Here is a 26,411-nt window from a genome sequence, read left to right on the forward strand (position 1 = left end):
AGGAAATGCCAGGTTCACAGTGATCATGCCACGGTAATATAAGGCTGCAGGATGGCAGCCAGTTATCCCACCCCAGCTCCGAAAGTCTTTCCCATGCATCCTTTGCAGCCTCCTGCACGACCCTAGGAAAAAAAGGGGGGGGGGGGAACACTTTTATTTGCTTTTTCTACACGTCAAGTGCTAGTGCAATCCCCCAAAGAACAGCAGCATCTCTCCTCGCTCGGGCATTTGCTTGATTTCTCTTGGGTTCTTTTTTCTTATGCACGCAAGGAGCACAGAAAATTTAGATATCAGAAGTTTCTATATTTCTGGATCTGAAAGCTGAGTTATAAAATGCAAATAGCTTTACTATGCTACTGATACCGTAACGCACACAGCGGATTAAGAAATAGATAACTGAGATAGTATCGATGTGCCCTCAATGTTTTATTCTGGATCAAGTATTTCACTTGTGCATGTTACAAACACCTGCAGCCCCCAAACGCTCTGGACTCCAAAAATCCCTGTAACACAGGTGGTGCAGAATACGCGTCTTTATTTTGGGGGGGGGGAAGCGAGTTACGTCTCGGGGGAGGAGGGCAGCCTTCGGCTGCAATTAGTCACCGAGCTTCTCCCCTAGCATTTTGTTTCCATCCAAACTGTATTTTTTCAACGGAAGTAGCAAACTCCCCCTCCAAAGGGATGATTTAAAGCAGCGACTTGTTGACTAATAAGCAATATTTATAGACTCCAGTTCTCTTTTTCCTTCCATGCATTAAGCCCAGTAGGTTTTTTAAGCTGCTCTGGCTGTGTAAAGCAGTAAGCCAGGACTGCAATTAAGAAGGCGCAGGGGAACGACTTGGTAACGGGAGCCGCTTGCTCAAATAGCCTGAAAAACAGATTTTTTTTTCCCCTAAAGAGTAGGTGGCCTCACAGGTGGGATTTCCCACCAGGCTGGCCAGGCGCTCCTTTGAACTTCACGGCCGGGCTCGGTCTGTTTAGGCTTCATAAAGTTTTAACGGAAAGCCTTCGGATTGCAGCTCAGCTTGGACCTGGTGGTGGCCATCCCGCTCCTCGGCGCTTACCATCGTGTTTTTTTTTTTTTTTTTAATAAAAGTTATTTCCCTACGTGGCGAAGCTGCGCCCGCGGGGAAAATAAAAAAAAAAAAAAAAAAAAAAAAACCGTGGACAAGCTGAGGGCCCCTCAGAACCATTCTTCCCTGCAATTTCACAGCGTCCTCGGGGCCAGAAGCAGGATCAGGGCCAGCTGCACATTTGCAGCTGTTGGAAAAAAAAAATAGAAACTCTCCAAAGAGGATGAAGCAAAGCAGGCTCTAACGGCTCCATCTATTGGGTGAAAATACGCAGCAGAGGAAAAAGATCCGCACGGAAAAATGAATTCGGAGCAAACCCCAAACTCCTTGGCCGCATCTCGCCTGGGAAAAAATAGTAGTAATATCGGGGATGAGCAGCAGGCTGCAGCCCTCGGCTTTATTTCTGGAGGTTTTGCTCGTGTCTGTGATAGCATGTTACCTCCCCCCCCCGCCCCCTCCTCCCGGGGCTGCCGAGGAGCAGGAAAACCAAAGTCTGGTGGAAGGAGGCGGAGGGGAAAAGGAGCCGCCAAAGCGCAGCCGAGGCCGGGGGCGGCGGGAGCCCCGGGCCGCGCTGCCGGGGAAGAGCGGCGGGGGCGGCGGGAGCGGAGCGGAGCGGCGCTGCCTCCGCCCGCCGCGCAGCGCAGCGCAGCTCCGCGCAGCTCCGCGCAGCGCCCCTCGCCTCCGCCCCCGCGGCCGGGCCGCGCGCGCCGCGCTCTGCCCGCGCCATGAGAGCGCCTCGGGGCCGGCGGAGCGCGGCGCGGCGCCGGCTCGGAGCCCTGCGGGGCGCCGGCGCCATGTGAAGCGGCGGCGGCGGCGGCGGCGCAGCGCCCGGCTATGCCGCGCTGCCGGAGCCGCTGCCCGGCGCAGAGCTCGGCGGCGGCGGCGGCGGCGCGGGCTGCCGGGGGCGGCTCCCCCCGCCGCGCGGGGCCGCTGCGGGCGGCGGGCGGCGGCATGGCGCGGCGCTGCTCGCACTGATCCCGCGGCGGCGGCGGCGGCGGCGGCGGCGGCGGGGAGCGCCCATGGCGCGGGGGCGCCGGGCGCCGCCGCTGCGCACGCGGCTGCACGGGCTGCGGCCCATGTGCTCGCGGCGGGCGGCGCTGCCGCGGCGGGCGCTCTGGGTGCTCGCCTTCTGCACGGCGCTCGGCTTGCTGCTCTCCTGGTCCTCCAACCGCCTGCTCCACTGGCTCGCCTTCCCCTCGCACACGCAGGTGCGCACCGAGTGGAGCCGGCAGCTGCCCTTCCCCGCCGTCACCCTCTGCAACAACAACCCGCTGCGCTTCCCCCGCCTCTCCAAGGGGGATCTCTACTACGCGGGCCACTGGCTGGGGCTGCTGCTGCCCAACCGCACGGCGCGCCCGCTGCTCACCGAGCTGCTGCGCGGCGACGAGGCGCGGCTGCGCTGGTTCGCCAAGCTCGCCGACTTCCGCCTCTTCCTGCCGCCCCGCCACTACGAGGGCATCAGCGCCGGCTTCATGGACCGCCTGGGCCACCAGCTGGAGGACATGCTGCTCTCCTGCAAGTACCGCGGCGAGCTCTGCGGGCCCCACAACTTCTCCGCGGTGAGTGCGCGCAGGGCGCCGCCGCCGCCCCCCCCCCCCCTGCGCCCCCGCGCGGGGCGAAAGCGGCTGCGGCGCCGCCGCGACGGGGGGGTTTCTCCCGCGCGGGGTCAACCCTGGCCATCACCGATGTGTGTGTGTGTGTGGGGGGGGGGGGGGTCTGCTGGCACAGGGCGCTCACCTCTCTCGATTGCTTGTGTTAACCCCCCCCCCCCCCCAAATCTGCAGCTCTCTCGGCTGCTACCTGCGATATTTTCCCTGTTGCTGCCAGCTCAGTTGCGCCTCTACTTTTTTTTCCACCTCCGGCTGGGAAGCAAAAGTTTCCTCAGCTGAACTCTGCCCGCGGATGCGGGGTTGCGGGGCGCTCTGCTGCGCCCCCCCCCCCCCCCCCGGGGCGGACTGGGGGGGGGGGGCGGGTGCTGGGAGCTGCCCGCGCCCCCCCCCCCACGCCCCCCGCGTAACCCCTCTCGGCCAGCGGCGGGATCCGGGGCCACCCTCATCGCAGCTTTCCCCTTCTCCAGAAAGCACCCGGATCCCCTTGGGCATCCCCTGATGCTGCCGGCCGGTCCGGAGCTTGTCTGGGGGCTCCGACGTGGGAGACAAGCCGGTCAACTTAGGGCCCTGTTTTGCAAAAAAAATTCTTTCTAAAAAAGAAAAGAAAAGAAAATCCTGTGGTTCTTTTGCGACTGTTTGCAAGCTCCAATGCTGTAAGAGGAGACAGTGAATTGCAGGAACAGATGAGAGCGCAAAGTGGACTCTCCAAATGCCCCTTTCGAGCTGCACTGAGAGCAGATGGATATTTACTGTGCTGGAATATTCGCCTGTTCAAATCTCTGCTGATGTTAAAGAGGGAGAGACGTGCGTTATGATCGAATACTCCTGCCGCCAGCGCTGGTGCCTGTAGGGAGCGAGAACTAGTTTGAGCTGTTGCAGCTCCGCGCTCGGGAGAGGAGTCGAATTCCCGGGTCTTTAAGCGCTGGCCCGAGACGCGTGCTGAAAAGCCAAAGTGAACGGCCCTTCAGACGTGTCGCAGCAGCTAAATTGTAAGGAGGAGGAGGGAGAAAATCCCGGAGGGATTCAAGCGAGCAGCCCCGGACTATTCGGTGGGCATATGCCACTGGAAAGATGAGCAGAAATGGTACACTTAGAAAAGGAGGGGAGGGGGAAGGAAATGAAAATGGGCTGCGAAAGGCTGCCTCCGTCGCTGCGGTCGGAGCTGCGTATCCGCTCGCTGGGCCGGGGAGCCCAAGGATGGCCAGGCGGCTGGGGGACTTGCTGGCGGCGCTTGAGCCATCAGTGCAATGAGGTTCCTGGGTCTTTTGTGCTGCGGGGGCTCATGGCCTCCACCGTGCGCCCCGGCACGGCTTCGGTGGGAAAACGGCGGCGAAGCGGGTCGGAGCCCCGCTGGGGCACCCGGGCTGGGGAAAAGGGCTGGGGAAAAGGGCGGATTTGGACCCTCCTGCAGCGGAGCAAAGCTGCTCTGGCTGCCCGGCCGCCAGGCAAAGCGGCGCGAGACGGGAACCGCTGCCCGCTCCCTCCTCCGCCGCCTGTCCTTCCCCGGCCGCCTTTCGGAGGAAGGGAGCGACCTCGGGAGCTTCCCCCTTGCAAATCCCCCACGAAGAGGAACGCTCCTCGGCGAGGCCGAAGGAGATGCTCAGAGCAGCTGCTCTGCCCCGGCGCTCCCTTCGGCCCCCAGTACTGAATTGGGGGCTCGGAGCCCGCTGCGAGGCTCGAGGGCTCAAAAGCGAAGCCTGGCGCTTCGAAGCGTCCCTTTGGGTCCGGGCCTCTTGCTTTTCCTCCCCAAACGAGAGGAAATAGCACCGGCGAGGGAGGGAGAGACTCGCGCAGTTCGGACCGGGCGCAGACGCAAAGTGGGTGGGGGAAAAAAAAATCCCAACGTAAACTGAATGAATGAAAGCGTAACCAGCATCTTGCAGTTCTTGCTCCTGCGTGGATGCTCTAAAGAGCGTTGAAGTTTCCTGTGTCAAAGTGAAAGAGTGAGGTAATGGGAAAGGTACCTTTTATTGGATAAAAAGCCAGAAGACCAAAGCAGACGCGTTTTTGAGCAAACAAGCCCTCCTTTGTGGCTGAAACCGAAGAAAAGGCTCCGTGTCTTTTTCCTCCTAACTCTGCTAGTGCATCTCATGTAAGAGATTATCTTTCCTTTCAATCTTGCTTTCCTTAAGCCCTTAGACTATTGTGACTGTTGAACTTCTGTAACGTGAAAAAGCAAAGAGCTGCTTGAAAATAAGCATCGGAAAAAAAAAACAACATATGGTTGTTTTTGAATTCTGGCTTTGGTTTGCACAAAGCCCTCTTTGTTTTATAAAATATTTATCTTGGTTGTCCAAACCTGTGCTTATCGATTTCTTTCTTTTTTTTCTTTTTTTTTTTTTCAATGAGAAAGTTATTAATGTACCCCACAGGCTGGGGATTTATGAGCTAATTACCTCATCCTGATTTAAGAACTTCCCAAATACAGCTTGTCATCTCACCTGCGCCTCTGCCTAGGAGATAGTAGCTTGCAACTTGCCCTTTGCAAGGGAAAGATAGGTGGGCTGTGTGGAAAGATGGAAGGTTTTATTTCCTTTCCTGATGGCTCTGCTGCTCGGAGATGACCCAAGTAGAAGACTGTGATTTATGGGACTGCTTTGAAGGCTCTGCAGTCAATAGCTGTTAGTGGTTTTATTTGGTCACTGTTTATGTTGAATGATTTTCATCCATTCCTCAAGTTAGGGGCCTTATGGGGTAGCAAGTGGGTAGAGAGCTTGGGTGTTGTTTTGTTGTGGAATAATGTACATTTGTTTAAAAAATATTCTTCTATGCCCAAACAGTGCTGGAGTGGGTGTCCTTTTCTCGGTCTCCCCACCAGCTAACCTGCCATGTCTGCTCTGGTGCTGCCACCCGTCATAAACTGCTGGGATGTTTCCAGCACTAGGTTCACACTGAGTTTCGGTGTGGCTGCAGCCGGTAAGCGCTGTGCCTCTGGCTTGGATTGACATAGGCTTGGAGTATCTGCGCGAGCCGTATTTAGCAGCACCATAACTAATTGCCCAGCAATTTCAGCGTGCGTGCGCGGTTTTTGTCTTGTTTGGGGATTTTGCTCGCTGTGCAACAAACTGTTTTATCCAATCCCTTTTTAGACCGCTGTTCTGTTTGGTTTTGTTTGTTTTTATTTTTTTTTTCTTAGCGCCAGTTCCAAACATAACGTAAATCTGGCTTGCTGTTACTATTAGTTCTGGAAAGGAAGTGGTTTGCATTTAATTACGCTGCTGTGGGGCTGAAGCGTTAAATATGCTACCGATTTGTACAACTGCCATTTAAGGGAACTGCAAGTGGAGCCAGTTGGATTCAGTCTCACTCGTTAAAACAGCAGTGCCAAGTCCGTGCTCTCCTCACCAGACTGCAGTGGCATTAAGTAATATTACTCATTTTGTGTTAGCTAGCGTCGAAGGATCCAAGGAGAAACTGGGACTGAGCTGTGCGAGGTGCTGCCCGAGCGCGGCGAAAGACGTTGCTTACCATGAAAGGTTGGCTCCAAAAAGAGATCTGGGGGTTGTAGCCTCTGCTTGAGTCACCTGGTCCCTGCGTTAGGACCAAGGACTTTGTGCTAGATGTTCTTGCCTTGGTGCCAGCTTGGTTGCTGAGGTGAGGCTCACGACTATAGAAAGCGGAGCGGAATAAAAAATGAGGTGAAGTGGCTTGGTGGTTAGATGCGCTGGGAAGCGGGATGTGGTTTTGGTGCCAGTCCCTGCAAGGTGAATCTGTGCTCCCATGAGCGCTTGGCTGCCAGACTCTTCTCGAGTGGTGGCTTCTTCCATCCTCCTGTCCTGCGGCCTTGGAGATTGCCACCACATTTCTGGATCCTGGCCAGATGTGAGATGGGTGCAGAGCTGCTCGGTAGTCCTTCTGGAGCAGGTTTGTTCTGGAGGGTTTGAGAGCCCCAGAGTAGGTCCATGGAGCAAGGAGACACAGGTAGTACGTGTGATCAGAGGTCCTGGGCTTGTTCCCTTGTTCTCTTTTTAGTTGGCCACGTGGATTTTATTTGACGAGCTTTTTATCATCACGGGAGTTTTGATTTAGGAGCCTGATGTGGGATGTAGCACCTAAGCGCCTTTTTTTATGATTTTTTTTCCCATTGGATAGCCTAATTTATCTTGTAACGTGGGAACGATGGGCCACGTCAGGAGAACAGCAGCTGAAAAATCGGTCTACAGGGCCTCGATGTGATCTGTAAGGGCTTCTTGCATTGACATTTGTGCGGAAGAACGGAGAGGTGTTAGCTGAGAGGAGGAAAGGCAGGGAGCAGATGGAGGCAGAAGGAATTAAAATAATCGGCACATCAGCACGGGGAGCAATTGTCCGGAGGCTGCCGGAGCAAGCGGAGCCTGGCGCGACGGTGACTGGAATTGGTGCTGAGGGGTTCCTGTTTTCTTGGCTATTTACAGGTCTTTGGAGTTGAAATTAGCCCTGTGATGTTTTAATCTTCGTCAGCGTGGCCGTCTGCCCAAACGCTGCACGCCTCTTGGCACATGGCACGGATAAGGTGTACGTGTTACTTCGGAAGGGGCTGATGCTCCTTCCCGCTCCTGTCTTTCAAGGAGACGTGGATTAGCTCTGGTTGAAATTCAGACCTCCCATCTCTTGGGTGACTTAGAGTATAGTTTTTCTTTTCCTTGTGCGTGTGGGATTTTTTTTTTTTTTTTGTCTTTTCAAACCAAATATGATCTGAGGATTTTTCGTGTTTTGTTCTAATGTCATCTTTTTGTGTCCTACTCAAGTAAAAACCTACCCTAAAGCCTACGCCGAACGCTTGGATCATTTCCCATTGCGCGTCTCGGTTTCCACTGGAAAGTGCCGTTTCCAAACGGTTCTCTTGGACCGTTTTTGGCCAGTTCTTACCTGAACGTGTTTTGATGAGAGATGTTCCTGGTGCTTTTCAATGCAGTGCGAAAACAGAAATGGGGAAGATTAATACAGTTTCATTGCAATTGCGTATTTCCACCTTCTTTTTTGGAGCATCATCTTTCAAGAAAAAAAAATATTGCCGAATCGAGGGGAGTCTGCAGGATAACGGCAATAAAAGAGGTGATGAGGACTGATTCACGAGGAAGGACCAAAGGAGCTGTGTGAGCTGGCTGGGCCAAGGGTGGCTGCAATAACTGGCTGTGCTTCTTTGATAATGAAGCTTCTAATGAGGATTTGATGGGCTGGAGCAGAACAAATTTGCACCAGGTGGAAGAAGAAATTCCAGAGTGAGAGCAGGAGAGAAACTTGCCTAATTAATCCTTTATCGGAAACAAGCTATCGAGAATGAGCTGTGGGGAGCAATCCTTTACTGTTTTGAGGAGCATCAGTTTGGCCCAGTAACACTTCTCCAAGACTTGCGTCCAATATATATTTTTCTTTTTGAAAAATGACATTGGGTTTTAAAGGCCTGCATAAAACTGCTTTGAGGAATGTGCCTTGCTGCTAGGTCAGCGCAAACATCTCCAGACTCCATCAATATGTCACGTCAGGCAAGGCCGCAGCGAAACTTTTCAAGCTGACTCAGAGATGGGCCATCTGGGCTCCTGCTGACCATGGGATCTCCTCATACTGTGTAGCAGAAAAGCAGTCAGGGCATCCAAGAGAATTGCTCTACCCTATATTAATTTATAAAATATGATGCATCTTCCTCCTTTTTCTGGTTTTGCAGCCCCTCGGTCTTTATTTTAGGGTAGTGCTGCACAACAAGAGCTTGCCGTGGAGACTACCTGTGAAGCTGAAACGTCGTCGTGGTGTGGCAGGCTACCTTTGGGCTGCTTTGCCTTTGGGCTCAGCAAGAAAGCCTTGCTGTTTGTGCAGTTTTGGCTTGGCCTTAGCCTTCTGCAGGGGCTAAGCCATTTCCCCGTGGATGCTCGGGGCAAAACCTTTGCGTTAGAGCTGCCTCCTGGGCTGGTGAAGCACAGACGCGTTTGCGTTGTGCGATCGGTTGTGGGCTCCTCAGGTTTCACGCCGGTGAAGGAGCCAGGGTTGTGATTTCTTCGCTCACCGAATTTGGGATGCATAAGGCTGGATGGTGCTAGTGCTAATAACGGGCTCCAGAGTGTTTTGAAACCCATGTGTGGAAGCCACCTGACCTGGGACCAGCTACAAGCAGCTGTCGAGCTTTTGGGCATTGATGTAGGCATTGATGATGAGCTTAATGTAATCCAGGCAAGCGTTTGGGGCAAAAAGTATGGGAAAAGTTATTTTAACCACTGTAAAAATCCATTCAGTAGAGAAGTGCTTCTGCCCTGTCTCTTCAGCTAACGCTTCTCCCTGCTACCACCACGTTTCATCCAAGTGTCTCCCAATTTATGGTCCTGTTGCATTCCCAGTTGGGTTGGAGCACAGGACCGAAGCCCGTGGCTTGCTTAGGGATGCGTAGGCACGCTGTTTGGAGCTAGGAGAGGGCAATCATCCTGCAGGAACAGGGGAAGCAGTTTGGGAAGTCCATCCTGTGCATTTTTTTTCCATTTCTCTAATTTTTTTCTTCTTTTCCCTTTGTGCCAAAGCTATCAGTCAGGAAAAAAAATAATAATAACAGTTAGTTGCCCACTAAATATGTAATCATCAGCCTAGGTTTGTTTTGGTCATATAATAGATTCCAAATAATTACTTGCCACCCTCCAGCAGGGTAGATATAATTAGGGACGTAATTACCGCTACCTACCACTCAGGGATTCTGCGACGGCTTAATTAATATTTGCGAGTTGCTTCAAGATCCTCCAACCATGTACTAATACGTCCTGAATGCAAACAGTAATAATTACTGTATTGTTATGGAGGAGCCTAAGCAAAACGGCGCGGGGAAGTTCAGGACGGCGGCAAGGCAGGCTTTCGGCAGGACGGGAATCGGTCGGAAACGCTCGGGCTCCCTGCTGCCCCCGCGCGCTTCCGAGATGCTGCAGAGTTTATTTAATGCTAATGGCTATGGGGAGGCTGCTACTCCCCGGAGGCTGCCGTGGTTTTTAGCTCGCCGCGGGGCGTGGGTCAGGGTAACGCCGGCTGTGCCGAGAAATCCCTGTGCTGCCGGTGCCCGTTCCCGGCCGCGGCTTTGCAGCGTCCTCGGCAGGGTGCGGATTCCTCCAGAAACGGTTGCTTTACGCCGTGGGATGGCTGAAATCGGAGCTTTTTTTGCCGCTCCAGTGGAAAGTCCCGGCCGTGGGCTTGCTGCCGCCTCACCTGGCGTGGCAGAAACCTGCTCGAGCGGCTTGCTAGGAGTTACCAAAATGCACGTACTCCTGCGTGCACGTACTCCTGCGTGCACGTACTCCTGCGTGCACATACCCTGGCCTGGCCGGGGCTGCGTGGAGCAGTCAACTCTTCCTCCTTCACCTTCCTCTGCCTGTCTGGATGGCTGCAATTTTTTTTTCTTCCTCTTCCCCTCGTACTTTTGGACTATTTTTTGCAGTTTTTTTGCCGTTCGCCCCCCCCACACACTTTTTTTTTTTTTTAACCCTTGTTCCTCTTCCTTTTCCAGCTCGTGCTCCTATTCTGTAACCTAGGCAGAGTTCACTGGTGAATCTGCTCCGTTTCGGAGCATGGTCTTTGCTGCAGTTTTCTTCTTTCTTTGTGCAAATCCGGGTCCCCGTTGTTGCAAAACTCCATGCTAATGTAGCCGCTTCATTTATCTCTCAGGCAGCTCTGGAAATTCTTTTTTTATCATCGCCCCGAGCGCTGTCATTTCCTGCAGGGTGAGCAGGTATTTGTGCTTTGGTTTTGATTCTTCCACCCCTCCTCTCCCAAATTTTGCAATTTACTCCCAAAATAAAACAAACTCAGGCAAAACAGCCTCCTCGACGCCCTTGAGCTTTAAATGTTTCAATAACCAAGTGTGAATGTGAATTAAGAGCTAGAGCTGTTACTAATCTTGTGACCGCACTCGCTCACGTACTGATTCTTCACACGGTATATTAAATTAAGAAGAGTGGCCTATTATAATGTAATTAGCGGTGATTCACAAGCAGAAATTACTGTTGCCAGTGTGGGGGAAAAGTGGCGTAACTCTTGATAGTTCTCCAAAATCGGCCCCCGTGCCCTTTGCGGGCTAACAGAGTGTTACTTTCTCTTTTTGCCTATGCAGCTTCTGTCTAAACCTCTTGCAAGTCTCGGCTAACTTATTGCACCGAGAGCTGCTGCTGCTGCGATCTGCGCTCTGGGTTATTTTAGCAGAGAGGCGTTTGCTCTCGTGCATCCTACAGCGAATTTCAGTGGAGCAACCAGGTGAGGAAGGAAAGTTAGGCTGAAGCGAGCAACGTATGCAAAGCTGGCTGCTGTTTTTTCTTTTTTCCGAAAAACAATTTTAAAAAAAAATCTTTGCAAACTTTGCCACTTTTTTCCTGCTGCTGAAAGCGCTTGCAATTTGCTGGCTTGTTTCCGTGCGTTGCACGGAGCTCAGGTTGCCCTTAAGCCTCCCTCTGTCCGGGTTCGTGAGCCTCCGACGGTGGCTGGTGGCGTTGAGCTTCGCTGCAGCCGGCCCGGCCCTCCGCCGTGCTCCCGTCCTTCCCGCTCGGACGCTCCGGCCGCGGTGGGGAGGCAGGGATGTCGCCGACCTCTTGAGGTGCTAATGGCCTCTTGCTGCACAGGGATGCTCTGGTGCCTCGGCAAGGCCATTTCCATGTCACAATTTCTGCTTGCTTTTACCTCGTTAGATAATTTAAGTGCAATCTCTGGATGTTAAGTGCATGATCTTCCTGACGGGAAAATTGGGCGTTTTCATGACACTGGAGGACAAAGGCTTTTCTGTGGCTTTATTGCCAGGCAGATGGAGTGAGAAGAGAGACAGGGCAGACGGATGCTCCCACGTTGGCAGGTTTTTTCTTGCCCTCCTAAGCCCTGTGTTGCTCTCTGGGCTGGGATCCTGGCTGCCCCCCAGCTGCCTCGGGGCCCCCAAATTGCGGTGTTGCATTACAAGGCTGGGCGCTCTGTGCAGCTCCGAGTGGCTTTCCCTGTTCCTCCCTGTCCTTCCGGGGATCTCCCTGCCACCCTGGCCGTGTTTGCCATCATCCCGTTCCCGTGGCTGTCCCCGGGTGTTGGCTGCCTGGTGGCTTGTGGGCATCCAGCTGGGCTCCTGCTCCGTGGTGGGAATCCATCCCACGTTGCTCTTCTGGCCCTGCAGTGTTTTCAGCATAATATTGAACTCCAGATTTTTTGGCTGAGCGCTAATAGGCATTAAAAGTCGTCTGCCTCTGATTTTCCATGTGATGGGCAGTTCACCATGGGCCAAGATGACCTGCTCACATTTCACTGCTGCAATCAGTGCTTTACTCCTTACGTTGCATCACCTACCTTCCCTTTCCAGTCAACCTTGCTTTTTTTTTTTTCTTTCTTTTTTTTTTTTTTTTTTGCATGAAATGAAAGCAGCTGTGGCTTACACTATTTTGGAGGTGGTGTTTGGGGACCTCCTGCAAGTCACTTGTAAATTAGAGGTGAGCGGCGATGCCTTGTGCTGCAGGAGCATTATGCATGCTTCGATATGTCCAAGGCTCTTGTATATCAGAGAAATTGGATACAGCTTTAAAACAATGTTCTTGGCTGGGTAGGCAGACGCGATAAATTCATTAGTGGCCCGTGACAGAGTAACTTGTTGCTTGGCCATGTTTCATCGCAACTCTAGGCATTTCTCGATGTTGGCAGCAGGGGATTTACAGCTGCGAGGTGCGTGAGCACTGCTCCAAGTTCTGCACGCTGCACATTTTTATTCACATAAATACCTTTTCAAAAGAGCTTTTCCTCAGGAAGCTCTACAGTTGGACTTTGCAGGAAGGAGAGTTTCTTTTCACCAGGTTTAAATGAGCCAATAGAACAAGATTTTGGTCCGGTGCCCTACCACTCTGACGGATTTAAGCCATCGTTATCAGCTAATGAGTTTTAGCATAAGCGATACGGTGCTGTTTATAAAATCAGAGGTCCCTCCTGCCCCTTCTACTTTCCGAAGTTGAGGAGGTTCAATTTAGAGCAACTCACGGATCTGGATCTGCCATCTCTTGGGAAATATATAATAATAAACACGTGGAAACAGGGCGACTTGACATGAATTGTGGGCTTTGGAGCTTTTCGTTACGCAGGCTGATGGTGCACAAAGCTGTGTATATGTAATATATGTATATATTATATATATAAAATATATATAATTCACCGCTGGTAACAGATGGCAGTTACTCGCAGTGCTGTGGGTCGGCGCGGGAGAGGGTGTTGCTGCACGTGCAAACGCGCTGGATGGTTTAGCAGGAAAGTGTCCCGCTAGCTGGCTGAAGGTTAACAAGAATATCATTTTAGGAAGGTTAAGGTTTTGCTTGTGTAGTTGTGCTTTGCCTTCTGGCTTGGGAATTGCTGGAGATCAAATTTCCAAGCCGCCCTTTATAAATGTAAACTTCCATTTAAATGTGAAATATTCTGAAATTATCCAAGGATTTGGTGCTGCTGAGAAACAGAGCCGCTAGCGCGGTGCCCGTCGCTCCCCCTCCAGCGGTGGCCGTGGCTTTGCTTGCGGGACTGGCCGCAAGCAAATATATATAGAGTATATATCACTGAGCACCAAGGGAGGAGACGCATCAGGGGGGCTTGGAAGAGCAGGGCCAGGAAGGGCACAGAGAAACCTTCTCAGCTAAGTGCTTTCACCTTCAACGCAAACCAGGAGCTGCTCGAAGTTTGGCCATAATTAGTAAAAGAAAAATAATCGAGGAAACGTGGATTCATGTTACCCAGGGTTAAACTATAGTTCCCTGCGCCGGGATAGCTGAGATGAACGCAGTGGCTGGATGGAACAAAAGCCCTGGGTAATTTTATGGTGGCTATAAATATCCCTAAAGGATGTGGACAACTAGAGAGAATGAAGATACAGGCTTCAGGGCTGGAGATGAGAAATGCAGGAGTCGGGAGGAAATATTTTATTCTTCTTTGCATCCTACTAGGACTGGCTGAGGCGCTGTTTCTTTGCCTTGCTCCATGTTGAGCACATCAAGAAATCCAGCTCCGGCGGCCGACGTGGGTATCCCCAGCCGGGCGGAGGGGAGCGGAGACAGCCTGTAGTAAGTTGATTACATTAGACCCATTAAGCTCGTTTGCTTCTTTATCTTTTAAATATAACAAGCAGCGTCAACTAAATAATGACTGAAGAGAAGTTGATACGTAATAAGGTTTAGGGCTTTTTGGAAACAAAATTGGTTGTTTTGGAGCAGCGGGCTGCAATACGCCAGGCTGGTGCTTGGGTTAGCTTGCGTCCTGCCTTTCCAGCTGTCTAGAAGCTCTGGGTGTCCACGATGCAGGAACTGGTGTAGGTTTAGGTCTTCAGAAATGGCTTCATTTAGCATTAAACAGGCACTAGTGTGGAAACCCTTGAGACAGGAGCTTCTGTTGTCCTGCCTTAATGATGCATCAGTGGAAACTTCGAGTCTCACGCTGAGCAGAGCTGGCGATGGGGACTCCAGGCAGCTGGTGAACTTTCCCTGCACTTGACAAGGACCTGAGTCCAGGCTTCGGGTAGTTAGTGTTCCTGAAGCTGAAACACGGTTTGTTATCCATGCTAGCTTAATCCTGAGCTCTCGGCAGAGAAGAGGCTCTGGTCTGAGCTTTAGTTACCTGTGGGGGCAGTCCCTGGGTGGTGCAGGACCTGCTAAGACTCTCCCCTGCAAGTGAGGTGGGGAGTGGGCTCAGGAGGAAGCGCCGTTGCTTTCAGCCTCCTGCCTTGTTTTGGGGGGACTGGGAGAGCTTGAGAGGCCCCCAGTCATCTTTGCTTATGGTTTCTTCTGCCATCTCTGCTCCTGTTTTTCTGTTTGGCTCTTAGATGGAGGAGCTTCTCTCAGGCATCTCAGCTGCATCTCAGCCTGGGCACGCTGTGCTCTGGGTGTGGGCTCCGAGCCGAGCTCCCCAGCAGCCTGGTTGCAGCACAGTGACCACCTGCAAGACAAGCGGGTGCAAAAGCTCCTCCAATTTCCTATAAAACTGCCTACACTTTCCATAAATGTGGATAGACCAGGCCTGTGGCTAGGACCAGGCTGTGCTTGCCTTGGCGGTATCTCATGTATCTTCAGCTTCTCTGCTGTTGTCTTGACGTTGTTCGTGGCTCAGGAGGGGGTATTTGATGACTGACTGTACACAGGTAGGACCACCGATGGCTGATACTGGTTCACAAGGGTCAATGAGTGGAGGTATTTTGTCATGGGTGGGAGCCGCTGATCTCCAGTTTGTGTCTCTTCTATGGGTGAAACACCATTGCTGATTCTTGGTAACTAGGAATTAAAAACATACCTGCAAATGGCAAAGACTGAATCAGAGAGTTTGCAAAAAGAGGGTGATGCGTGTCAAATACCAGCTCGTATCACGCGGTTTCTCTGCTGTCTGGGAAACCTAAAAACAGAGAAGCTGGACTTGACCTTAGCTTGTGCGACATGGATCCACAGCAGCATCCTTGGACCTAAATCCTTGTGACTTCTTGTTCTTGTGCTAAAGTGTCACCTTGCCAACATCTGCTTTTCTCCCCGTCGTTACCTCTTCTCCCAACTGACAGCCCATGTGTTTATCTCGCACAGTTGGGCTCCGATCATTCGTCTTCGCTCTCCCTTGGAGTATGATGGCTGGAAACGCTTTCAGAACTGACAAAGTTCTGATGAACTTTGAGGAGGGAATGTTTATGCCTTGATGGAAGGGTGGGTCTTTTGCCATTGATGTAGGTATTTTTGTAGCAGTTTAATTAGATTCGTACTCAGGGTTTGGTGGCCAGCTGTTCACTTTGCAGCCAGGCCAAAAAAAAAAAAAAAATCTAGCATTATACTCCTGCTGCTTTCCTCTTGTAATGAGCTTGTTAGCAATTAGTTGCTGTTGGATCTGACTTCCATGGGGTGGAATGGTAGTGCAATGTGCTCAGCATCTGACAAGTCATTTTTTTTTTTTAACGTGAACTGGGTGGAGAGGGGCTGGAATAAGTGGTGTAAAGGTCCCACTTTGGCAGGACTCAGCAGTGCAAATCATTCTGCTTCATGACAGTTTGTTTCCTTGTCCATTCGTGGATAGTTTGGCTGAATATTTTCTTTGGTTGATTGGTTTGGTTTTTAATCCTTCCATCCTGGAAATTTTCTCTTCTCTCTTGGTTTCTCTTCTTGGTTAGAGAGTCCGTCAGAGAACTTAGTCTCTCTTAAGTCTTTTTTCCTACCCTATCTGTACTGTCACCAGCAAGAACGCTTGGATGCAGAGCAGTAGTCTGCGGAGAACAGGATGTGCAGTGACTTCAAGTGCCCCTTTGGGCTGTTAAAGATGCGGATGCTTTTTGGGGTGCAGGACATTTGTACGGCATGGGGCTTTTCCTAGGTGTTGACTCAGAGCCTGAGTTTTTGCTTGCTGAGCTCTTCTTTGAGTGTTGGCACTTTGGGTTTTTGGAGGATGTCTTGAAGGAGCTCTGCCTGTGAGTCTGCATTATTCGAGGGTTAAAATAGCTACTGTGGGGCGAGTTGCTCCTAGTTGTACCAGTCGTTCCTGATGGGAGTTGCAGTCCTGCAGGACTGGTGCATCGTTAAGCATAAAGATTCTCATTGCTGAAGACCAACAGGAGGCAGGTGGGGGAAAACTGTCGCTCGGGAGCACTCCTGGCTGCCAGCCCCGTGCGTGCCCTCCCCTGGCTATTGGGGTGTCTGGGTGGCAAGCAGCAGAGGGGCAAGTCAGTGCATCTTGTTCCCCCTGCTGCAGATCGCGCCACTATGTCAAATTTGCACCCTTACCACTCGGCCAAAGCAGACCCAGTTTCCTCCTGCGCAGAGCTGGGCGTCTGTGTTGAAATAACCTGTTACTGGACCAAGCTGCAAGTTTCCAACCTGAGCTGTTTGGCCCTGGGAGCCTTTCTAAAAATGGTAACTTTTATTAAAAAAAAAAAAAAGAAAGGAAGAACGGCTAAGGGACTAACGACTTTGCACGCTTTCTGTCTCACTCTCTCTCTCTTGTGTTTCATTCTTCTTCCTTTCCAAAAATGACCAAATTGCAATGACTCAGCTCTTCCAAACAAACTCCAATCTTTGGAGAGGACCACAAAAAAAATAATTAAATAAGATTAGCTCTTAGGAATGTCCTACAGAAAGAACAAACGGAGAAATAAATGAGGCATATTTTTGCAAGTTGCTTTAGTTTAACCTTCCCTAACGTGGCTTGCATTCTCCAGATGCACCTGGGAAGATGCATGAGGACGTAGGGGCTGCGCGGAGGAGCCGGCAAAGGATGCAGGGGCGGTTTGCTCCGTAGGGATACGGTGCCGGGAGGACCAGAACCCAGAGCCCGGGGCTTCACCGAAGCTTCGCAGACACCGGCCACGTTTGCGTCGTGCTTCGCTGCCGCCGCTTGCGGAGAAGGATTGCTGTCGTGTTCCCCGTCTCGCGTGCCTGTCGGATATAGGAAGTTAATAAGCGTTAAATGAAGCCAAACGCTGGCGTCGGCAGGCGCGGCCGCGTGCGAAGGAGAGCTTGCTCTTTTGTGTGTTTGTTTAGCAGCGAGGCAGCTATTTATTTAACAGGAATAAGCTGCCTGAGCTCTTTCGGTCTCGGCGATCGGGAGCTTTTGCAGGCAGCTTGCTTTCGAGCGAGCTTTTTGCTCTTGCTGCGCGTAGCAGAACTAGGCGTCTGGACCACGGCTCTTCCCGGGCTGCGTCCGAGGGTCGATGCCTTGCCGGAGAGGAAGCGCCCGGCGGAGGCGGGAGCGGGATCTGCGCAAGGCGCCCTTGAACCCACGAGACGCCGGAGCAGCCTGGAAAAGACGGCGCTGCCTGAGGGTAGCCCCAAGGAAGCACCGGCTGAAAGCTGCCTTAGGAGCAGCTTTCGGATGGAGATGTCTCGAGTGAGCCGCGCGGAGCGTGTCGCAGAAGAACCACGTCAAGGCGGCTCGCTAACCTTCCTCATTTCGGTTTTACGTTGCTACCCGAGATAGCGAAGTTGCAGTGAGCTCAGTGCTGTTCAGAAGAGACACCATTAAAGGTATCCTTAAACCAAAATAAAACTCGGGCATTTAAGGGGTTGAGATCACAACTGAGGCTCCGTTAACCATCCCGACGGCAACGTCGGTGCGGATCGCTTGGCGCATCTGTGCAGCAGAAAAAAATAGTTGTTTTGCCATAAAAGACGGCTTTACGGTGTGGCGCGAGAGTGAGTAGTGAGACATCTTCCCACCTCAGCCTCGGGACGTTTGGCCGATTGCAAAGTATTACGTGCAATGAATGAATACGTTCTTGAGTCAGAGATACGAAAATGCCCCGAGATTGAGGTTTTGCACTCGTTGAGTGCTGCCATCGGCTGCTTCCTGATTTTGTTGCTTATCAGCTCTCGCGCCTCTCTGCATAGGTTGCTGCAGTGCTGCCTGTCGCTGAAGCATTTTGGTGGGGTTTTTTTCGGTGCCAAAGAGCAGGAGCTGCCCTTCCCTGCCGTGTTTTATTATTTACCTTTGAGACCAATCCTGTGAAATACCCAGCAGCCGCCTGGACCGGGCGTGCGACGGTCGCGGATTGACCGGGCGTGAAATCGCAAGCGTTTGGCATCTCACCCAAAGCCGTCAGCGTCTTAGGGGGCTTTGCGCTGTAAGAGCATTTCAGACCTTGAGAGCTAATATCAGCATTGCCACGCTCAAAGTTTTTAATTAAAAATTGCAGCCATTGGACACAAGTGACATGGTGCAAATTATTTTTTTTTTTTAAAAAAAAGAAGAAATATGCAAGTTTCTTGCAAATGATAGACCCTAAATGCTGTTTAAGTGCATTTCACACTGATGCTTCGGCTCTCTCCTTAACCCTCTTAAGCTTTAAATTAATTTATCTTCATAACATTTTGGGGGAAAGACGAGGTAAATATCTTAGACCCCGCTTTGGCTTCCAGCAGCTTTGCCGTAAGACATCTCAGGACCAAGAGGTTCACTGCTGAAGTGCCAGGAAGGTCGGCGCATGCTGTTTTATGGCTGTATTTGCAAGGAGAGCAGAGAGCGAAGACATAGCGTTGCATTTCGGAATATAAAATCAATATGCAGAGGCGGCGGTGGAACCAGTTAATGCACTCCTAAGCCTGTGCATGCATGTGTGGGTATAAATATCTATATTTGTATGTATGTATGTCATATCTTTCTGGGCGTTTGGGCTGTTCTTAGATACGTGCAGTCGTGGATTTGGGGGAGAAGGATGGAGTACGTGCTTGGAGAAGGGGAAGCAACTTTTATCACCTTTTTCAAAGTATGGGTGAAAACCAAAATGTTACTATAATTTAAAAAAAGCATGAGTTTGAGCTGCTTGGGCAGAGGTGTTGCTTGTGCTTTGCAGGAACTGTACGTGGTTTTGCTGCAGGAATTACCATAATGTGCCAGAATAAGGAAATGCCATCCTGTATGGCATAGGCTCAGACCTATCTCCCACCAGCACCCTTTTAAAGACACAAAAATAATCCAAATCCTTATAAGGTCCTTTCCACAAGGACAAGTCTCGTTGTGGACAACCACCAAAGCCCGTAGTATTAATGTGGTACAAACCATAATGGCCCCCAACCCGCAAAACCCGTCAAAGTGTGTTATTTTTCAGCTGTGGGAGGATTTCTAGTTTCACTTGGCAAAAAAGAAACGCTTTGGTCATGGGGATTTTTACTATGCGCTCGTGTTACTGGAGCTGTGGCTTATTCATAAATGTCACTAGCAAGATATATATATTTTGAATGAAATGCATAACGTACAAGGCAGATCCAAAGTGCAGTTCCTGTTTGGTTTTAATCTTAATTAGATCTGTGGGATGCGACAGTATTCTCAGTCTTTGGCCTCTGATGTTCTTGGTTGCACATGTTCTATCATCACCCTTTCCAAGAAAAAGGGAGTTTTGTAATCCAGCTGCCGTAGACCCTTCTGCAGCCCTAACTCGTCCCCGGCAGTTTAAATGCACCTTCTAGAGAGCTGAGCCTTGGGTTTGCACTTGTCCTTGCAAACGTCCAGAGCAGCTGAAGCCAGGAACACAGAGGCTTGGTTGAGGCTCCAAAAAATGTGTCCAACATCCAGTTTGCAACCTCCATCCCATTTGCGTGCATTTTCCCCGAAACAACTGGAGAAAAAAAGTCCTCCTCTCTTGTGGCTGTCCGGTGCATCGTGTTTGTCCCCTGCTCAGCCCTTGAGCGCAGTGAAGGTTCCCCACCAAGCAGCCACCAAGCCTGCCCAGATGGACTGGTTTAGTTTGGCCTTGGCCACTGTCTTTGTCCGAGGGAGCTTTTGCTTGTGTAAAGCCTTAGCAAGAAAAGCCATCCATTCGTTGCTGTTCTAAGTCACCACCTCTTTGAATTTTGTCCAAAAAAACAGGGATGTGAAAGTAGCCTGGTCTTGGGAGAGTGGAGTTGGAGAGGAAATATGTTTGGAGACTTCATGATTTCAAACTCAGGATTCATAAATGGTAGGAGGTCCTGAACCAGCCCTTGCAAATGTGCAGCAAAGCTGCTAGTTGCGTGCAAGGTGCAATCCTTGCTTTGCAGCTGGAGACCTGGTTCTGCAAGGGGAGATTGAGCCATCTCCAAAGGGAGGAGACTCGCCAAAATAGCGATGCTTTACCTCCTGCTTTTATGTGCCTTGTCAATGGTTATTGCTGAACTTCATTGCCAGGCAGGATAAATCTCTGTAGGCTTGTACGAGATTTGAGCTGGAGCATAAATCAAATAAAGAGAGCTCCAGGGAGGATGAGGAAGAAGTTCACCTTCGTTTGGATTTTCTTTACCTCTTTTAAAAAAATATTAGTTCAACGCCAGGTTGCACAATTCTTGGTGCTTTAGAGCAGTCGTGGAACAAAGCAAAATAAGGCTCTTACACGTTTTTGCTTTCTCACTCAAAATTCTTAATAAAGTCTTAAGGTTTCTTTTAAGGTGCCCTGACCTCTGGTTGGGAACAGCTGATTTCCTGACTGCGTCTTGCTTCAGTTACTCCTTTCAAAGGAACTGAAAACGCTTGTTCTAAACTAACGTTTCCAGGCTTCTCCTTGCATCGCTCTTTAAAATCTAGTTTCCAGAAAGTAAATTAAATTGCAAAGGAACTAGGGAGATGAGCTGGAGTCTGAGATCTGCGGAACAGATGAGATGCACGCTTGGTTTCGACAACTATCTCGACGCGTTAGTGACGTGAAGGTAATGGCCACCGTCCCTCAAGGCGCTGCCTGGATCGCGGCGTTGCAGCGGGAGCGATGTTCCCGCTGTCCTGCGGCAGGAGATGTGTGCGGTGGTTTTGTTTTGTTTGTTTTTTGTGTTTTTTTTTTTCTTGTGCCGTGCCCGGCACAGCGGTGAAACCGTGGTGTTTTGTGCTCTTCCAAATCCTGATTCAACCCGAGCGGCAAAGCACGAGCGAAGAGGGGACAGGTCCGTAAATGCTGCCGTCTCTCTGTCCGTAGCTGGGGCTGTTGCTCTGCTCTTGAGCGTTTCCATCGCCATTAAATGCTAATTCAACCTCTGCGTTTGATTACTCAGAAACCCTCAAACTGGGGAATGTCAGCTGCAGAGATAGCCTGGGTTAGATTTTGGTACTTGCGCGCAGAGATTGTCACCTTTAGTCCCCTAACGTCGTGCCCTCGCTCCTGCATAAATACCTGCGGATTTTTCCCTTTGCTTTTTCTCCACTAACTCCAGTGGAGTGCAGAGTTACCGCTGCCCCTGCCGGGGAAAGGCCTGGCAAAGCAGGAGAAATTTGACTGTGGGGCCAGTGTCCTCTCGCTGGAGGAGGGAGTTTAGTAGGACCCGAGGTGTTAGAAGGAAAGTGGTATCTGAAACCCTGGAGGACACCAAGGAAGTGTAAAATTCCTTAGCAGGGAGAAGTGTGGCTTTTATCTCGGGTGCTACCATGTGTTGTGGTAGCTTCCTAGGAGACCTTTCTCATCTCAGAGGCTTTGGTTTCAAAATAGAAACAGTTTTTTAGTAAGCTCCGATATTCTGCTTTTCATTCTGATGGGTACTTGTACCATAATAAGCCATAATACTCATTCATCACCTAAATAAATTGCTAATTAAATCAGCCTTTGATTAAGGGTCCACGTCCACAGAGAGCAGTTGGTTAGGACGCTCTTGTTTCTTATGCTGAGATCTGAGCAGCTGTGGGTTGGCCAAGCTCCTCGTAGTGGCCATTCAGCCCCTTTCACTGCATTTCTGTTGCGCAAGAAGCCTTCTCCAGATGTCAGTGCCCAGAGGGAGTGTTGAGACACGTCCATGCGAAGTAGAGTTGGAGATGGTTTCCACCCCAGAGGTACCTTGGGTTGAAATTCCCATCAAAATGGAAATCTGCAGGCTGCACTCATGAAGCAGAAGGGCAAGTAGCCCTTAATTTTCTGATGACTTTCTCCCTTTGCATATCTATCTGGTCTAACCTGGAGACAAACTGTCCAAAGTACAGGCGGGATTTGGCATTCAAGGATTTGGGTTTATTGTCGTTAAAGGCAATTCAGCTTTCTGACAGCAGGAAAATCAGAGTGTTTCTCAGGAGGTGCAAGTTATCTCAGAGGCAGGGGATTTTTTTTCTCTCTGATGTCTCTGGCACATCTGGAGATGATCCTATCCTTGGCCAGGCCATAAGGAGGGTGAAGGATGCTTAGCAGTATTCAAGTAAGCGTGGATATTCTTTTCCTAGTTGAAATTTAAAAAAAAAAAAAAACACAACAAAACTCACTACTTTTATCAGGGTATAAGCAGGTATAATATTAAACACAGGAAGGAAGCAGGTTTGTGACATAAAAAGGTTGTTTTTAGCCTCTGCAGGGTGGAACCACACCTCAGTGAGAGACGGGCACGCCGATGCGGCAGGAACGGATGCTGTCTGCAAACACGTAATTAAATGATTAAAGAAGAGGTGCTCTGTCACTCCAGGAGGACGTGGTCGCAGAGGTACACGGGCTGCTATTTGGAACGAGCTGTGGTTGCTGGCTTCAAGTTGGGGGTGTCTAGAGCTGAGAAGATACCCCAAGACGTTGACCTTCTTCCAGTGCCATGAGTATTACCGTGCTGCCTTAGGTGGCCGATCTTGCTAATGAGTTGCAGCAGTGGAGGCGAGAAGAGCTTTCGATTTAAAACAAAAACAACAAAAAAACCCCCCGAAAACCTGCAGATCCGGGCAGTCTACGTCCATGCCCCCAGTGACTCACTTGAGCAAAGCAAAGCCCTCAAAATACACCTAAATAGTGAAGGGGCTGGGTGTCTGCATAAAACTTTTTTAACAGATGTTCAAGAACTACATTTAAAGGAGTCTGGAAAGCGGAGATCTCCCTGGACCAGGGTTTATAAATACCTTCAAGGGAACGATGGGAATGAAGGAAGGCGATTATAAATGGTCTCAGCAGGACGCAGAGCAATGGCCGGCATTGAAGCATGGCTAGAAATTATGATATTAGATGTTATGAACATGTTTTTAATCGCCTGAGTAATTAGGCAGCGGGAGATTTCCCCAAGAGAGGAGGATTACGGCAGCACCGAGGCAGCGGCCAATGAACGTCTCGGAAGTGATGGAAATGAAATACGAGGAAGAGCCGAGATAGCACGGCGAGACTTCGCTGGGCACGGGGCTGCGTTTTTGGTGGGCCGGATCCTCGTTTTGCTCAAGCCGTTTTTAACCCTCCATCGGCGCCAGCAGGGCAAGGCTGGATTCGCAAGGGGCGAGCTGATGCCAGCATTTGAGGAGGGAATTTGAGGCACTTTTTCTGTCCAGGCATCTAAGGAATTTAGCAGAAATTGAACTCTGTAGCTGAAATCCTGTAGACTCTTGGTCCCAGGTGCAAACAGGAGCTTGAACCACCACGAAAGCAAATCCCAGTAAAAACTCACTGCTGCTTCCCAATCTTGCTGCCAGACCCAGCTACGAAACCAGGACACAGGAAAGCACTGTGCCCTGTAAGGTGGTGGTGATTTGTTTGGGGTTTTTTCCCACCAAATGCTTCTTTCTTTACTTACTCGTGCGAAAATCTGCCGGCTTCTCCCGCGCCTGCTTGCCGGGTCACGCTCGCCGGCCGTTAATGGGCCAAGCGAGCTGCTAAGCTGCTCCTCTCTGCCTCCCGCCGCGCCGGCCCGCGTCCGTTCAGGGTGACCTCCTGCGTCTGTCCGTGCAGCCAATTTGCTGCCCAATTTATAGTCCGGTGTCCTTGGCTCAGGAGAACTATGAGCAAAAAAAACGAGACAGCCCATAACCCCGTCTTCATCCTCGTTAATATATCTCGTCGCAGAGGTGGTTATAGCCCTGCCTGCCGCGAGCTGGTGATAAAAAGCCTGCTGCCCTCCAAAAACCAGCCCTGCAATTCATCTATTCCACGGGTTTTTTCTTTCTTTTTTTTTTTTTTTTTGATAGAGCAATTGGTAGAACATTTGAATTAACTTTCCTGCGGGTGGGCTCTATCCGTACCTTGGGCGAAGAAGGGCACGTAGAAAAGCTCGCGTGCTGAACCCTCCCTCGGTCTGCTACAACGGTCCTTCTGCCTCTTGAGGTTTGCGTGGCGGGTTTTTTTTTGGGGGGGGGGCAGCACATCTCACGCGGAGCAATGCGTTTGCTTGCTGCTCGGGCGCTTTACCTGTTTGGACCGCAGATTAGATGCAGCAGTGTTGCAGAGCTGACGCGCGGCGCTGACCTGATTCGAGGAGGAGACCTCCAACTTGTGCCTGGACCTAGGTGACCACTTTGAGCAGAAGCTTTTCAGGCCCCTTTGACAATTGCAGATAATAATATTAAATCCTGCTTTTGCACCATATTCATTCCCATCCATGGGGCAATTGCACGCATTTTTTTATGATTTCGGTGTTTGCATTTACGCTGCAAGTGGAAAATCACAGTAGGATTCAGGGAAGCTCGTTAAAGCTCATTAAATCACTGACACGTTTCTATCAAATTGGAGCCTTTGACCCTGTGCAGTTAAAATTCAGAGCCCCGCGGGGCTAGAAGGGATTCCTCGCTCGGAGGTTAATGCCTGTTATCAGTCTGCTTTAAAATTCCCTTCGCCATTTAGTCGGCTCGTAGCGCGCGCTCGCACAGACGGGGCTGGCGAGTCTGTGCCGAGTATCAAGACAAGGCAAAAAACCAAAAAATGCGTTTGAAAGTCAGTTGGGGGAGTTTAGCTTACCTGACTCGGTCTTACAACCTCCTTAAAGCCTAACACCTCCATCCCTGGGTATGCTTATCCGTGATCCGGATAAGCTCCGTCAAAATATCCTCGAGGATATTTTCCATTCGATTTTTGGCTGCAGGGAGCCCTGGCACCTACGCGGCTTCTGAGCGGCTGCACTGCGCCGAGAAACACTTCTGCTCCTGGGAGCATCAGTGACCTGCAGAAGCAGATTTGGCCAGCGCTTATAGCCGGTTTATTTTTAGCATAAATCGGAAAAGGCTTTGGGATTAGGAGCCGTGTCCGGCGTGCGTCTAGACAGCAGCAGAGTCGCTCGGCTTCTCCGTGTTGGCAGCACCCGGGTCCCTTGCGCCCTACGTCATCCCTGTAGGTCAAATTCCCGGGGCTCTGGATGCAAAAGCCACCTCTCCGCTTCTTCCGTGCCTTGCCGCGGCGTCTGCGGTGCTTGCACGGGCCACGATTCGCAAAAGTGCTTCCTGCGTAAATACCGATCGCGGCGCGCCGGAGGCTGGGGAGCTGCCGCGGTTGTCTTTTCCGAAGCTGGCAAAGAAGCGATCCTCGGCAGGAGCCTGGAAAACGAGGTGCTCCCTGCCCCCACGGAGGACGCGCTGCCGCAGCGCTGCCCCTCGGCTCCGTCGGGCCCCGCGCGCGGCAGCGAGCCGGCGCTTGGTGCAGTCTCGGGGCCGCGCGGGTTGGTGCGGAGCATCACCGTGCGCCGAGGGCATCACCCCAGCGGGAGCTGCAAAACCCTTGGGGTTCCTCAGGCGGGTTTTTTTTTCTCAAGGGGAAATTCAAGGAGGATTTTTAATTTTTGCATGAAACGTGGCAAAATCTAAGAGTGGAGAGGGGCTCCCAGGGCATTAGCACCGTGCGGGGTGAGAAGATCTGAGCTGCTCCCCTTCCTAGTTAGCAAAGCACGTTAGACCCCTGTGCCACAATTTGGCTTATCCTAAAATGCCCGCACAAGGGAACGGTGACGTGTGTCCTTGAAGCGACTGTTGTATCCAGCACGTTGAGTATTAAGTGAGATTAATTGCGTTCTTGGTGTCTTAAATCCCATCGATCTTTGGGACGTGCAGAGCACCTAGAAACCTTTTCCAGGTGGGACTGCCACGTTTTTCTTACCATTAGCATTGGTTTTTGGATGAACAGTCTTGTCATGTTTGATATCCCAGGGTTTGAAACCCTGCACCACCACCGCAAACCGAAGCCAAGAGCCAGCCCCAGCGCCTGGATGGAGCGAAGGCAGCGGCTTTCTCCAAGCTGCCTCCTCGCAGGCAAATTTCTTTCGTTAGGATTATTGAAAGACTTCTTAGACCTGGAGGTGCTTAAATATCCATCCACTTTCCTCCAGAGCCACTGACCTAAGAGAGACCAGGTAGTCATTACCACCAATAAGCTGATGGAAACCATCCGAGCTCATAAATGTCCTGAAACGATGGGGACTTAATAGCTACATAAACCAGTGACCTGGCGAAGACATCCTGTTCGGGGAGATGGAGCTGGAGGTACCGCAGCTGCAGTCCTTTAGCAGCCGGAGCTGCCCAGCAGTAAATATTTGAGCTATTAAAAAGAAATCTTCAATAAAACTTGCTGGAAGTCTCATAAGAAGTGCCCGTATTTTATTTTTTTTTATTTTTCTTTCCTTACCCAACTGGCTGATGATAAAATCGGGAAGCTGAGACTCGTGCAATC

At 51.0% G+C, this 26,411-nt stretch overlaps 1 protein-coding gene across 1 annotated transcript in view; it reads left to right on the top strand.

Annotated features, from left to right (window-relative positions):
* Nucleotides 1-2,101: 2,101 nt before the first annotated feature.
* LOC134151078 (acid-sensing ion channel 2-like) overlaps nucleotides 2,102-26,411 on the top strand; it is a gene marked incomplete at its 5' end in the record, with an annotated part of 93,979 nt that continues 69,669 nt past the window's right edge. Inside the window, one exon of the mRNA XM_062595365.1 lies at nucleotides 2,102-2,632. Within this exon, the coding sequence (XP_062451349.1) occupies nucleotides 2,102-2,632 (531 nt within the window). The remainder of the gene's footprint in view (nucleotides 2,633-26,411) is intronic.

The sequence above is a fragment of the Rhea pennata genome, chromosome 26 (genome assembly GCF_028389875.1).
Source record: "Rhea pennata isolate bPtePen1 chromosome 26, bPtePen1.pri, whole genome shotgun sequence".
In the NCBI taxonomy this organism is placed as follows: domain Eukaryota; kingdom Metazoa; phylum Chordata; class Aves; order Rheiformes; family Rheidae; genus Rhea; species Rhea pennata.